Source organism: Podarcis cretensis, assembly GCF_951804945.1.
Source record: "Podarcis cretensis genome assembly, chromosome: 6".
NCBI lineage: Eukaryota > Metazoa > Chordata > Lepidosauria > Squamata > Lacertidae > Podarcis > Podarcis cretensis.
Window position 1 is genome coordinate 829,376 of NC_137175.1, and position 14,697 is coordinate 844,072.

Consider the following 14,697-nt stretch of genomic DNA (forward strand, 5'->3'; position numbering starts at 1 on the left):
GCTGTGGTTCCTGCCTGGCCGGTCGGCTCCAGCTGTGCCCTGGCATTATAGCAGGTGCTGGGGGCGACGGCATTAGGGCCAGCTCCAGCTGTGTTGGGGAAGCGGGGCTTGTGCCTAGATTACAGGCCATTATCTAATAAAGCCGGATTGGCGCACAGCATGCTCATGATCAGGGCGGTGGCACCGAGTCCTCTGGGGACAAGGTCACGGCCACCAGATGTGAAGGATGCAGCCGCTAGGCAAGGCGAGGGCCGGGAGCTGCCACAGCCCCTTCCCAGGCCCCCTCCGAGACGTTGCTGCCAGGTAGGTAGAGGGCAGAAGGGTGCCCTGACCGTGCTCAGCGGCCCTTTCCTGTGCCAGGTACACGTGGGCACCTGTGCCAGGGGTGTAGAGGAGCGTGTTGTGAGGAAACTCGGGTTGGCTTTCACAGGTACCCTCGAGGTCCACTGTGGATTTAGAGACATAAATGGAGGATGCCAAGGTAGCAAAACAAGCTGCTGATCTCCCTTGGTCTGTTGCAAGAGTCTCTCTCCCCCTCCCTTGCAAGGAGATGGTGAGCCCAGAACAAAGGCAGTCTACAACATCCTGACAAGTCTGTCACTCAAGATGCCTGGCAATACCCAACAATGGGCTGTCATCCTTTTGAAATAGGGAATACCTTGCCTACAGAATCCATTGTCAAAGACCTGCTTCATTTATACATGGATACCTGCTCTTTTCACTGGTCAGTTAGGCCATTCAACAGCCATTGATCAAGCTGGTTCAGAGAGGGCGACTTATCAGGAATTTCCAGCTGCGTGACTTGAGGGGGTCTCTGAGGTTGGCTGGGGCTGAACACGGCTGCTGTGTTGCCCTCGGCACTATTTCAGTGGTGGCCAATTTGAAATGATTCCTTATATTTTTATGCTGCTTTTATTTCACATGAATTGCAAAGTGGCTTGCAAACAGTAACAATTGATGTTGTTATTTAGTCATGTCCGCCTCTTCGTGACCCCCTGGACCAGAGCACGCCAGGCCCTCCTGTCTTCCCCTGCCTCCCGCAGTTTGGTCAAACTCATGCTGGTAGCTTCGAGAACACTGTCCACCCATCATGTCACAATTGATAGAACATCACAAATTCACTTATGAGCATGCATTTTATTTATGACACCTTATACTTCTTACAAGAAATACATGCACCCTTGTGGCTATTTATGGCCCCTTGTGCCCCTGGAGAGCTTGTGTGCCTGTGTGCACCTTGAGAACTAGAAACTTGGAGGTGATGCACATTTTCTCCCTGCTGCATGCTGCAGCTCAGAGATGTGGGTTGAGTCCCTGCTGCTGCCTGATCAAGGGAGAGTCAGTCCCATTCAGAAAGGTTGAAAAAGGAGTGGGGTGGAGCAGCCATGTCTGGGGGTGTGAAGGAGCAGTGATTGGGTGCCAGGTGCTGGAGGAGTCTGGGAAAGCCAGCTTGGGCCAGGAGGGAGGAAGGGCCTTGGCGTAGCTCTTGAAAAAGGTGGTTAGCTTTGTACACAGAAGGTGGTCCTGGGTCTCATCCCTGTAGGGAACCCCTGAGCACACATACCCTAAGTAGAGATGGCTGAATCAGGCCAGTGGATCATGTATAAGGGATGCGGGTGGCGCTGTGGTCTAAACCACTGAGCCTCTTGGGCTTGCCAATCAGAAGATTGGCAGTTCGAATCCCCATGACAGAGTGAGCTCCCGTTGCTCAGTCCCAGCTCCTGCCAACCTAGCAGTTCAAAAGCACACCAGTGCAAGTAGATAAATAGGTACCACTCCGGCGGGAAGGTAAACGGTGTTTCTGCGCACACTGGTTTCCGTCACGGTGTCCCGTTGCACCAGAAGCAGTTTAGTCATACTGGCTACATGACCTGGAAAGCTGTGGACAAACGCCGGCTCCCTTGGCGTGAAAGTGAGATGAGCACTGCAACCCCATAGTTGCCTTTGACTGGACTTAACTGCCTGGGGGTCCTTTACCTTTACTTTAAGTAGCTCATGTAGCCCAGCCTGCTGTTGTCACAATGGCCAACCAGATGCAAGCAGGATCCGAGCACAAGCCCCTCCCCGCGCATGGTTTCCAGCAGCTGGCCTTCAGAAGCATGGCTGCCTGTGACTGTGGAGGCAGAGCAGAGCCATCTTGCTCTCATCCTCTTTTAAAGCTCTCTGCCTCCTGCAGCAGGGAGTTCCTCAGTTTATGGACTGCAGGAAGGGCTTCTTTTCATCTGCCCCAAATCTTCCACCCTTCAGCTTCACTGGACACTCAGGAGTTCTAGTGTTAGGAGAGAGGCAAGAAAACTTCTCGATCCTGCCTTGCATAATTTTACAAACTTCTGAGCCCGCAGATCTTGGTGGACTACAGCTCCCATCCATAGCTGCCAGCCTTCCCTTTTTTGCGGGAAATCCCCTTATTCCAGCGCTGTTTCCCGCTGCTATCCCGGATTGTTAGATATCCCTTAGACTGCCCACGGGACAGGTGAGGCTGCCGATCCCTTATTTTCTAGGCTGCTGATCCCTTATTTTCAAATCTGAAAGTTGACAGCTATGCTTCCATCATTCCTGGCTCATGCCCCCCCACCTCCCCCCTAGACTAAACGGCACTTAATAGGCCAGCGCTTTAAACTGGGTATCTGGGCAGTTTCCTTTTCTCTTGACTTGTGGCATTCCTCCCCTCGCCCAGTGATGCCCGCCTCTGTGTAACCCCAGGGCGTGTAGGGCTCTGCTTTCATGTCCTCGTCCACCCAAGGCACATGCAACCGGGTAGGGGGGCAGCTTTCCTTCCGGCTCAGGGTCCCCCCCCCCCCCGCGTGCGCTTTAGAAGCCCTTCAGGCGCGTTGGCTCTCCTGCGCCGTCCTTCTACTGGGATCTCCTCGGGGCAGCGACACCGGCACTTTCGTAGCCGGACGGTGCCCGGGAATGCGCTGGGTTCAAGCGGACACTTTCTCCTCGTACCGCCCTTCGCGGGTGGGGTGTGCTGGGGTGTCCCCTCTAGCCCCGTCCCAACCTCTCCGGGCGGACGGAAAGGAGACCGGGAACGGAAAGGCCTCTCGCGCGCGCTCTCGTCCCGCCCTGGAGGCCGTCGGGGGTGGATTCGGGATTTCGCAACCGGCGGCACCGGGAGGAGGAGGAGGAGGAGGAGGCTCCCGGGAGTTTGGAAGCGCCGCCTGCTGGGTCCTGGGGCGGATGCGCCGCTCCGGAGTGACGCTCCTCCGGGAAGCGCCCCGACGGGCGGGGAAAAGGGCCGGGAAGTCGCCGCCGCCGCCACCCCGCCATCCTCCTGGCGCCCCTCGACGGAGGGACCTTCTCGGGAGCCGCCTTAAGCGGGTGCGTTACTCTTCTTAATATCCGGAGAGAAGGCAAATGGATCCGGCAGGGAGCCAAGCGGCGCGCCCCAGGCTCGACGGCGCCGCTGCGGACCCGCTCCTCCTCCGGCGGCGAACAGCTGCCTGCTGAGCCTGCCGACGGGAGAGCAGCGCGGCGAGGGGGGCTTGGCACGCGGAGGTGGACGGGGCGAGCGCCCTGCCTGGCTGGCTGGCTAGCTGGCTGGCTGGCTGCGTCTTGTGCGCTCCGGAGCTGCGCCTCTTGCTGCGCTCCGCCCCAGAGCGGCATTAGGGGCGGTGAACGGGGTCCGGGAGCTGCCGGCCTGGGCTGGAGCACGTGGGATGGTGGGGAAGGGGCTCGCTCCCTCACCTCCCCCAACCCCAGTGCAGGGAAAGGAAACTGGCTGGCTGGTGCCAAGTCCAGAGGGCAGCCCCCACCTCTCCAGAGGGGCTTCTACCCCAGCCCTGCCCGGAAATGACTGAAACTCCTGCGTGCAAAGCATTGGGTCTACCCCTGAACTATGACTCATTCCCCCAAAAGCAAGCAAAGATTCTAGTCCTCATTATTCTGAGTAAAGGGGCGAAGCAACGGGAACATAAAACGCTGCCTTGTAGCAAGTCAGTCCTTTGTCTAATGACTGGCAGTGGGGGGTGGCAGGCAGGGGTCTCCCCCCGCCCTCCCTGGAGATGCCGCCATTGGGGGTTGAGTCCCAGGCCGTCTGCAAGCAGAGATGGATGCTTTGCAACTGAGCTGTGATAGCCAATGGCCCCCGCCCTCCTCATCCGCGGCTGACAAAAACAGGATGCTGCACTGAAGGAGGCGACTTCCTTCTCTCCCCCCCCCCTTCTGATTATCCCATCCATGGTGCTTAATCCATGGCGCCTGATTCACACGTGCACTGGTGAACCCTCTCAGCCTTCTTTCTATATATTTTTTAGCCTGTAAAGTCTGTACAGTGCTCAGTTGGAAAAGAAAAGCTCAAAGCAGTTCACAAGAAAATGATCAAATTATCAATTAGGAAAAAAACAAAAAACAATAATTTGAAACTTTTAGAAAGTTGAAGCCGCCATAGACTTAAAACAGATGAATACCTGCATCAATGGTCTAAGGACCTTGAGTTCCCAGATGCCACATTCTGGCACAATTTGTTTGTTTTGTTTTGTATAACACCCTGATTACACAGAAACCCCCATAATCCACAAATGAAGCATTGAAATAAATGTTTGTCAATACAGGGAAGAGAGCTGGGGGTCTTAACTGCATAGCAAATTTGTGCCAGGGGACAGCTAGGAGGGTCTTGCTAGAAAAGCTGTTTTGTTTTGCAGGAGAAGCGTCTTACTGTGGCGACTGCTCCAAAGTGGGAGGGGGCACAGAAGACCAGCCCCCAGCGGGACATCTGTCCAGCCGTCCAGTCGCTGTGGGACTCCTGAGAGTCTCTGTGCCGGCGAGACATGTCAGCCCCTCAGATCCTGGTCTCTGTCTGCGATGATGGGGCAGCGGTAGGTTTCCTGGGGCCTCTGGTGCTGCGAGGGCTCAGGAACTGAAAGCGGGTAGCTGGGGGGGGAGCTGCGGTGGGCTTGCCTCATAACTGTGGGGTGAGGATGGCCGCTTGCTCTGCCAAGACATTAAATCAGAGGTTGCATGTTGCCAAAGGCCCCAAACTATAGAATGGTAGAGTTGGAAGGGACCCTCAGTGTCATCTAGCCCAACCCCCTGCAATGCAGGGGTCTCAACTCAAGCATCCATGTGAGATGCCCCCCCCCTTCTGCTGAAAAACCTTGTTGTGGAAATTATGGGGGAGGGGCAGATCTTTAAAGTTGTTAAATGTTACAAATATTATGCCTGAATGTATCCTTTCGACTTGACAGCTCAGGGAAGTTACCTAGCTTTAACAATCATATAAAGTCAACTCCTTTGCCAGTTTCCTCCATTTCAACACTATTCTGCCCTTGGAAAAAGGACTCTTTTCCCTGCCACCTCCCCAAGCGTGAGGGCATGTATACGCCAGGAAGTGCCCAGAGGTGGCAATTGCTGAGCTGATTGTTGGCCAAGGAAAGCCTAATCCCATCACCGGACTTGCCAAGGGGACCGACATGCAAAGGAAGTTCTATTGCACTTTGGGTGGTGGGACTTCAGAGGTGTTTGCCTAGGCTAATCTTACACCTGGGTCTTGCCCTGCCATGTCTGCTTATGCTCATCTTGTACCAAGGACTTGTCTGGACATGTTTGCCAAAGTTAAACTAGTGTAACCCCTGTCTACCCCTCCCCTTTTGTGACATGTCAGGGATGTAGCAATGATGTAGCATGAACTGTATTCTGGGATATGGTGGGAAAGTTGTAAAAGTCATTGTCACCCCGTCCTCTTTGAACCTGTTGCGCAATAAACTCTGGTCTGCAGCTATTTGCTCCGGTTGGCTGGACTCCTTCCCTTATTCCGCAGGGACCCGCGGCCTCTGCCCGACCAGCTGGGGGACTGAGCAGCCTCACACCTAGATTTTTCCGTAACAAACTCCAAGGAAGGAGATTCCGCCACCTTCCAAGGGAGTGTTCCACTGTCAAACAGCTCTTGCCATCTTCCTAATGCTTAACCTGAATCTCCTTTCATGCCATTTGAATTGGCCGGTTCGAGTCCTGCCCTCTGGAGCAGGAGAAAACAAACCGGCTCCATCTTCCATGGGACAAATTCTCATGGAAACTCCAGGAGGAGAGAGGGCTGCTCTTTGGCAGGTGACCCTTTGGGTTGGCCACTGTAGGAGAACGGAAGGGCCAAGGTCCCGCTGAGCGGGTGCTGGGCTGCCCCCCTGCCCGGGGTCCCAGCCTGGAGAGAGGGAAAGCACCTGACAGGCAGGCAGGATGGTGCTCAGGACCACGGCCGAGCATCCCCTGGCCTTCAGCCTGCCTCTTTCCAGCTCAGCCCCTCTCATAAGCTCCTTAGCCATTGGCGGCAATCACTTTCTCGTGTTAATAGGATCATGGCGGATCAGGGAGTCTGCCTCCATGCAGGGAGCGGGCACAGGGCACCCACGTCTGGGGCAGCACCTCTGGGCAGGGGAGCTCTCTTTGGGGTGGGGAGGTGGCAACTTAGCATCTGTGCCCCATTCCCTCCTCTCTTTCCCCATTGCAGCCCCAGTCGGACCGAGACGCTGCAGACGATGGGGGTGGCAGTGGCCCGGGGGTCTCCAGCTCAGTGGCGGTGAGTGATGGGGGCTGGTGACTGATGGGGCCAGAAAGGGGTCAGGTGCTTCTGGGGAGAAGACAGGGGACTCTGCGTGGGGCTGGTGGAGATCCTGCAAGAAGGGGGGACTATTGGGTTAAGACAGCGGCTCACAACACAAATCCAGAAAGGCAACACAGTCAAAACATACAGAAAACTTCAGAAATGAGCCTCAGTGGGGAGACTGAGAGAGGGTCCTTCTCCTTGCAGCTGGAGCCCCTGGAGAAGGAGTGGCTGCAGGCGGCCGCCGGGGGCCACGTGGCCACTCTCAGCCACCTGCTCCAGCAGGACCCCACCCTCGCCTCCAAGAAGGTAAGATCGCCCGGCGGCTGGACCCCTCGGAGTCAGTGCCCGACTTGGCCAGCCCAGGCTGGTTCCAAGGGAGGGAGAGCCCAGCGAGAGAGCAAGACTTGAGGCCGGCTGGCTCTCCCTGCCTGGACGTCCGGCTTCAGAGAGTCCAGAGGCCTGCAAGGAAGGGGTGGGTCTGGCTCAGGCATCCAGCGTCCCCTCCCTCTGCCAAGGAGGGCCTGCTGCTAGACTGAGGGGGGGGAATGGGGGTGCCAGAGGTGGATTTAGGGCAGCGCGACCAGTTCCCCTGCTCAGTGGCGGAGCTTCATGCTCTGGCCCCAGGGGGCTGAGAGCAGGCAGGGGCAGGGCTGGTGCCCATCCTGGGTGCGTGGTGTGTATCCTGGGGGCATGGCGCACCGCCCATAAAAGTGTGGCATGCATCTTGGGGGTGTGGTTTCCCCCCATAGGGGCATGGCACCCAGCGTGGGCAGGGAAGCAGCTGCAATGGCACCCCGCCAGGATCGTGCTGCCGGGGGTGGTGCACTCCCTCCGCACGCCTCTTCCTCCACGAGTGCCCCTGCTCTGGGTGCTGCGCCTGGGGGGCGCTGCAGGGCATTTCAACTCTGCCATAATGAATTGAGCAGAAGGGAAGAGGCAGGGGTCAGGGGTCAAGGAGTTTGGGCCTTGCACAGGGCACTGCTGAAATTGGAAAGACCCCAGTCCCCCTCTAGGGTCGCCCTGCATCTGAAGGGACTCCTTCGCGCTTGCCACCCTCCCCATGCTGACTTGAGCCCCTCTTTTCTCTCCCTCCCGTGTCGCTCCGGCTGCTGCTTCCAGGATTTCACCTCGGTGAGTGTGAACGCTGTCCTTGATCTTGCACTCTGGGGCTCAGGCCCACAAGGGGCGCCTGGCTGGCTGTCTTGCCCAATGCAAGGTGGTCCTTTTAAAATGAGATTCAGACAAACACAAGTGAGTGAGAAGATTAAAGATTTTGTTCTAAACAGCAAGCATTACATACATTACCAAGCAAGCACTTCGATCTGCCACTGGGAAGCCCTCAAGAAGTGGCAAAGGGACTCCCCCAGGTAGCCTCAGTTTTCACAGCCCTGCGATCGATCAGTCCATGCAGGAGCTTCTAATAACTCTACCCAAACCTTCCGATTTATAGATAACTAACCTGTTAGCCCGCATGAATTGCCCGACTGCCTACATGCTACCAGCTATGTACAGATTATTCATTAGCCACCTCTCTCAATGCCTTGCTTTCTTCAAACAATGTCTAACATCAAGAGAAGGTACCCAGCAATATCGCTTCCTTCCCTTCTTACAGATTAAGGCGTTAAAGGCTGTTCTTCAGCCATCAAAGAGCAGAACAAGAGACAGAGAGGGGGAAGCAAACAGAGACAGGAAGGGAACCAAGTTAGAGCGCTATCTCTTCCAAATACAATTATCTTCTGGGTAGATTGCCCTGTGAGAAGAGGACGCTGCACCAGGTGGGCCACTGGCCTGATCCTGCAGCCTCTTCTCATGTTCTTCTTTGGGAGCCCAAGACTTCTCGGGGGGCTGAGCCCACGCAAACGGAGCTTCAGAGAGAAGCAGCCGCAGTCCTGGATCAAACAGACCCCTGTGTTGCAAAGAGAACGTCAGCAATGTTATGGTTTGAAGGAATTCTACAAAATATTGTTTATTGCATATGTACATGGTCATTGTGTTGCCTAGACATTGCTGCCGGTCCTGGATCCGTCAGTCAGCCCTCCCTCACCTGGAGAGTGCAGAATCGGGTCAGCTGCCCCCCAGCCACCATGTCTCACCTGGTCAGGAAGGGGCTGAGGCTGTGGGCCTTCCTCTCTGCAAAGGGTTCAGCACCAGATTAACTGCTAGAAAGACCCATGGGGGGGGGGTGAGCCTGGCAGACGGGGCTCCATTCAGGCAGGTGCTCCCACCTGGAATGGGGTCTCCATTGCAAACTGGGGGGGGCGCTTTGTGCTTTAATTCTAAGCCGTGTGGCTCCCGGCAGGGTCATGTTGGACCCCCACATCTTCCTCCTCTTGGGGTCCTTTGTGGGAGGGGGGGCTCAAGTCCCCTTGCAATGTTTCTGCCCCCCGCCCTCCTGGTGCCACCTCCCAGCCATCTGGGGGGGGGGATCCCTACTGCAGCCCCGGGTGCGTGAGTCCCGGCTGTGGGTGTGACACTCTGCACATGTTCAGAGGGCTTCAGGATGCACCACGTGGCTCTAACGCTCCCTTCTCTCTGTTCCCCTCCCCCATTGCCAAACCTGCCGCCTGGCCCTTCTCCTCCCGCTCTGCTCAGGGGGTAAATCTAGACCCAAGTGGGTCAGGTCACCTTGGCGTAGCTCTGGGGGGTGTCCCTGGGGTGTCCCTTCTGCCTCAGCATGCCTGTCCTCCTGATGGGCACTGTCTCTGAGACCCAGCGCCAATGCCACCCGCCTGCCTGGCACACTGCCCCTCTTTCTGTTTGGGGTACTCTCTGCTTGTGACCCCCCCCCACCCCACAGCCTCCCACCGTCTGTTTTTTTTTGGGGGGGAGGTTCTCCCTGGCAAGTGGAGTCTCTCCTGGGTGGGGATTTTAATGACTCTTCTTCTCTCCCACGGTTGCTGCTGCTGCTGCTGCCTGACCTGACCTGACACAGTTTGTAAGTATTTGGTCCCAACTACTGATTTCCTCCCCTTACCCCTAAATGCCCCCTTCTCCTCCTTTTCCTCCCCAGAATCCTTCATCTCACATTGCAGAGTTAAACTATGGAACTCCCTCCCACTAGATTAAGTGTAGGCCGCCCACCGATATGGCACAAAGTGACATGCATGCCTCATTTTACTTGCACGCCACCTTTCCATAGTTAGAACTGTGCTCAAGACGGCTTACAAGGGTGGGGTGGGGGGAATACAAACATGGCAGAAGTAGTCATGAACAAAAAATAAAATATCAAAAAGTGCACAACCAAATTAAACAATCTTCACATAAATCGTAACATCTAAAATAAAGACACAAAACAGCAACTGCCCCCCAGCAGAAAAACCCCAAGCCCAGCGCAGCCCAGCTTTTGCAGTTGGAGTCAGTCCAGGCCCCTGAACAGGCCTGCAAGGCAGGGAGCTGCTCCTCCGGGTCTCCCAGCCAAAATTCACAGAGGACCAGAGGGTTTTCAATGGCTCCTAGCGAGGAGGGCTCTGCAGGAGAGAGCCCTGCTTGTGGGGTTCCCCAGACGGGCCCCTGTGTTGCGTTCCAAAGGCAAAGGAAGGATTGAACCCTGATTAATAAAATACACACCAGGCTTGGCCAGCAAGACTCTGGGCGGAAGTGTCAATAGCCACTCCTTCGTCCAAAAGAGCTCTTGCACAGCATTTGTAAGAACCAATCAGATTTCCTCTGAGCATTTCAAAAAATCCCCACGTGGGACAAAGTCAGATCAGAGAAATTATTTTAACTACAAAGAACTAATTTGAGCATGCACACATAAAACAGGAATCAAGGAGGAATGCATTTAGCAAACTCCGGAGGCCATAAACAGGCAGTAAACAGGAAAGGAAGGACAGGCAAGGAAAGAGTATTTACCATCTCCTTGTGAACTCTCTTCCTGGCCCTTAAGATCTACCTAAAGATTAGCAAAAGCTACATCAAAGCTACCTCCTTATCTTATGTACTGAGGATGCCTGGTGAAGCAACTGGTCTGTATTTTAGAATGCTTATATGTGCCTGTCAGGCAGAGAAAATGGGCAGAGATGCTGAGGCTTGTGGGATTTGATCAGAAATTATTGTCAGTGGCTCGTCCAGTCAAGCAATGCTTTCATCGCTGACACAATGGCTTGCTCCATTTTTCATCATTCCTCATAGCAATCCCACCTGACCATCACACCCCTGGTTGGCTCCTGTGAGAAGAGGGTCCCTGGGCCTGATCCGGAGGCTCTTCTGATGCGTGTGAAGCAAGCCTCCGCCTTTCCTGCTCCTGGGAGGTTCAGGGGTGGGCAGAAGGGGGGCTCCCTCTTTCTTTCTTGCTGGGTGGGGGGATGAAGAGAGAGAGGAAGGCTCCCCCCCCCCCCCGGTGACCCCCCTGCGCTCTCCCCCCAGACAGCCCTCCACTGGGCAGCAAAGCACGGCCAGGAGGAGCTGGTGACCCTCCTCCTGGGGGCCGGGGCCGACGTCAACATGCGAGCGGTGAGTCCCTTGCAGGGCTGGGAGAAGGGGCTGCCACACCCCCCTGAATCCTGGCGAGAGAGGAGGTGCTGGGGGTGCCCCTAAACGGCCGCTTTTTTCTCCTCCCCTGCTGACCCCTCTGCATGAAGCATGTGAGTAGACCCTGTGAGTAGACAAGGGCACCACCGCAGGTGTGGATTTTTTTTGGGGGGGGGGGTCCTGCACCATCCAGGGCAGGAATTCCAGCTTCAGCGTGGAGCTGTATCCCTGAAGACAGTGTTGTTCCGCCTAGCATTTGGCTTGGAGCCAATTTGATTCCCTCCCTCTCTTTCTTTTTTCCTTTCCTTCTCCTCCTGCGATGAGGCTACATTTTAATATTTTAATGTTTCAATATTTTAATGTTGTATTTTAATTTTGTTTTTAAGTTGTAATCATTCAACTTGTTGCTTGTAAGCCACTCTGAGCCCGGCCTTGGCTGGGGCGGGTGGGGTATAAATAAAAATTATTACTATTATTATTATTAACATGGGGGCCCTAGTGGGAGCAGGGTGGGGGGCACAACAGTTGCACAAGTTGCACGAACCCAGCCAGATGGGCAGGGTATAATATTATTATTTTTATTATTAATTTTAATTATTTTATTAATTATTTTATTTATCTATCCATCCTTCCTTCTCCTCCACCCTCCTGCCCCTTTTCTCCTGGAACACACACAGGGGGTGAGTATTCAGATGTGCTGGACCTGTGGGTGCATGGCTTTGGGGGTGGGCAAGGCCCCCGAGAGCAGAGCCTGCTGGAGGGTTGCTGGAGACCCCAGGGGTGGGAGGGTTTGGGTGGCAGGTGGGGCGCCTCCCACTCCCCATAAAGTAGCGGGTCTCCATGCTGTGTGCAGGCATCTTGGTGCCAGAGGGCGAGGGGGGTCTGGTGGTTTCAGAGTCAGGTGCTTCAGAGCCTGTTCTTCCTCCTTCTGCCCCCCAACCAGGGCTACACCCCCCTGCACATTGCAGCTCTACACGGCCACCGGCGACTGATGGAGTTGCTCATCTGGACCCACGGTGAGGAAGACATGCGCCCCCCCATCATCCACACCCCTCCCTCCCTGCCAAAGAGGTCAGCCCTCCTTGGGGCTGCTTCTTCCTCCCCGATGGCACCTCAGCTCCCTGTCGCCCCACAGGTGCCAACCAGGACGTCCGGGATTACAGCGGCCGCCTGGCCAAGCACTACCTCTGCGTGGAGACCCCGGAGGGAGCCCCCACCCCACCCCGTAAGAACAGCACCCCCCCCTTCTGGCCTTTGCATGTGCCTCCACAGGGAGGGCAGGTTCAGGATGGGCCAAAGGAAGTCTTTCGCCATGGAGCACCTGGTTAGACTGCAGAACTCCCTGCCACAGGAAGCAGGGACGGCCAGTGACCTGGATGGCTTTGAAAGAGGGTGGGGCATATTCACAGAGGAGCAGACAGTGATGCTCCTGCTTCCCAGCTGCCGAAACTATAGGGGGGGAGAGTGCGGCTCTTGGGCTCTTTGGATCCTGCTTGTTGCCTTCCCGCTGGGGCATCGGACAGACAGGCTCTGCAAATGTTCTTAATAATAATAATAATATTTTTTTTATTTATACCCCGCCCTTCCTGGTTCAAAAGCCAGGCTCAGGGCGGCTAACAACAAATTTAAAACACTTTAAAACACTTAATTATAAAAGCAGCATAAAATACAGTATAAAAACATGAATAACAATGAAAATCAAAAATCAATTAGGTAATCTCTAGTGCTAGCTGGCTGAATTGGTCCTACTTGGGCCAGCGAGGAGGCCAGGGGAGAATTGGCTGTGGGGTCTCAGAGCGGGCGAGGGAAGGGAAGGGAAATAAAAGATCAGGCTGAATTCCAATTAAAGGCCAGGCGGAATAGCTCTGTCTTACAGGCCCTGTGGAAGGAGTTAAATCCTGCAGGGCCCTAGTCTCATGGGACAGAGCGTTTCACCAGGTTGGAGCCATCACTGAGAAGGCCCTGGCCCTGGTGGAGGATAGTCTGACCTCCTTAGGGCCCGGGACCTCTAAACTATGGTTATTCATGGACCTTAAGGTCCTCCGTGGGGCAGACCAGGAGAGGCAGTCCCATAGATATGTAGGGAGGGGTCCCTTTCTGCTCCTTGCTTGCATGTGGAAAAGGGGAAAGGGGGAGGGACCCTAAAGGGGACTGGCTTGCAGCCCCCTTCCCAGAGCTTCTAGGTTGTCTGGCGGAAGGGCCTGTGGGGAGAGGGAAGGGACGTGGGGTTGGACTAGATGACCTTTGGCGGTCCCTTCCAACTCTGCCATCTGTGTAAGCGTGCCCCCCCCGGGGGGTCTGCTGGTGTCTCCCCAGAGCTGAGCCCGATCCAGGGGGAGCGCAGCAGGAACCGGAAGCTGGCCTGCCTCTTCCTGCCCAGGACCATCCGCCCAGCGCAGAGGAGATGGGGCTCAGCCAATGACCTGGCGGAAGAGGAGGAGGAAGAGGAGCCCCAGGAGACCCCCCAGCAGCTGGCGCCCCCAGGCAGCTACCGGGCCGTGCGCAAGTTCTCTCGCTAGAGAGACGGAGGCCCCTGGACTCAACCAGCCTCTCTCTCAGGGAGAGGCAGTGGTGGCGCAGTGGTTAGAGCATTGGAGCAGGACCTGGGAGAGACCAGGGTTCCAGTCATTCCACAGTGACCTTGGGGGCCAGTCGCTGCCTCTCAGCCCAGCCTACCTCACAGGGCTGTTATGAGGGGGAAATGGGGGAGGGAAATGATGCCGGGCACCTTGAGCGCCGTGCAGAAAATGTTGGGCTATAAATGGAGCAAATGTTTTGAATAACGTTTTATATACATTACAGCCGACAGGTGAAGAATCAGAAGCACTCGTTCTGTCTCTCTCTATCTCTTTCTCTCTCTCTTTCTTCTTCTTCCTTTGTATTAGTTTTTATTTAATCGGGTTTTTTTACCTTTTGTACTCTAAAAAGATATTTTATAGTTGGTATTCATCTTTGTATATCTCCTTTCAAGCTTTAATAAAATATATTGGGGGGAAAGAGAAAAGGGTGGAGTATGAATGCAACAGATAAATAAACGAAAGCAGCCCCCGCCCCCTTCCTGAGCTAGGGAAGCCTTAGGCTCCCCCCCCCCCCGCTGCCCAGCTCCCTTCCTTCCATGGCTGGCTGTGTCTTCTTCCAGGCCTCTCCAACAGATGAGGGACTCCACGCCTCAGTCCAACATATCCTGGATTTGGTTTCCTTGGAATGAACATCAGCCGAGTCTGGCGTCTTTGGGGTATACGTAGAGATGGTTTTACTTACACATACATACAGCCTGAGCCTAGGATGGAGGGGTCACAGCATCAACATCCTTCTAGGAGATCTTGCTTTTCAATTATTATTATTATTATTATTATTATTATTATTATTATTATTATTTACTATTTGTACCCCGCCCATCTGGCTGGGTCTCCCCAGCCACTCTGGGCGGCTTCCACAAAGACCAAAAATACACTAAGCTGTCACACATTAAAAACTTCCCTGAACAGGGCTGCCTTAAGATGTCTTCTGAATGTCAGGTAGTTGTTTAGCATTTTGACATCCGATGGGAGGGTGTTCCACAGGGTGGGTGCCACCACCAAGAAGGCCCTCTGCCTGGTTCCCTGTAACTTGGCTTCTCGTAGCGAGGGAACTGCCAGAAGGCCCTCAGTGCTGGACCTCAGTGTCCGGGCAGAACGATGGGGGTGGCA

General features: G+C 55.0%; 2 protein-coding genes across 4 annotated transcripts in view; one reads left to right on the plus strand and one right to left on the minus strand.

Moving 5' to 3' along the window:
- The first annotated feature begins 3,042 nt into the window (after positions 1–3,042).
- Positions 3,043–14,012, plus strand: LOC307217923 (ankyrin repeat domain-containing protein SOWAHC-like). Of its 3 annotated transcripts, none has more exons than XM_079979991.1 (9): positions 3,056–3,321; positions 4,644–4,817; positions 6,443–6,511; positions 6,743–6,844; positions 7,658–7,675; positions 10,904–10,990; positions 11,952–12,024; positions 12,144–12,233; positions 13,325–14,012. In XM_079979991.1, exons 2-9 carry the CDS (start codon positions 4,770–4,772, stop codon positions 13,525–13,527), a joined length of 690 nt encoding a protein of 229 aa, XP_079836117.1. In that variant the 5' UTR covers positions 3,056–3,321; positions 4,644–4,769; the 3' UTR covers positions 13,528–14,012. The 3 variants fall into 3 exon arrangements, with proteins under 3 accessions (XP_079836118.1, XP_079836117.1, XP_079836116.1); XM_079979990.1 differs by having other exon boundaries at positions 3,062–3,321; positions 13,313–14,012; XM_079979992.1 differs by lacking the exon at positions 13,325–14,012 and having other exon boundaries at positions 3,043–3,321; positions 11,686–12,024; positions 12,144–12,220.
- LOC307217897 (uncharacterized protein) overlaps positions 5,774–14,697 on the minus strand; it is a 116,662-nt gene continuing 107,738 nt past the window's right edge. The window contains exon 8 of the mRNA XM_079979940.1: positions 5,774–5,807. The gene's annotated coding sequence lies outside the window, so the exon portion shown is untranslated. The remainder of the gene's footprint in view (positions 5,808–14,697) is intronic.

What these genes read in the sequence shown, in the direction of transcription:
- LOC307217923 (XM_079979990.1), top strand. Translation starts at nt 4,770, where the DNA reads ATGTCAGCCCCTCAGATCCTGGTCTCTGTCTGCGATGATGGGGCAGCG. An exon ending in TCTGCGATGATGGGGCAGCG is followed by an intron (nt 4,818 to 6,442) that starts GTAGGTTTCCTG and finishes TCCCCATTGCAG; the next exon opens with CCCCAGTCGGACCGAGACGC. An exon ending in GTTGCTCATCTGGACCCACG is followed by an intron (nt 12,025 to 12,143) that starts GTGAGGAAGACA and finishes GTCGCCCCACAG; the next exon opens with GTGCCAACCAGGACGTCCGG.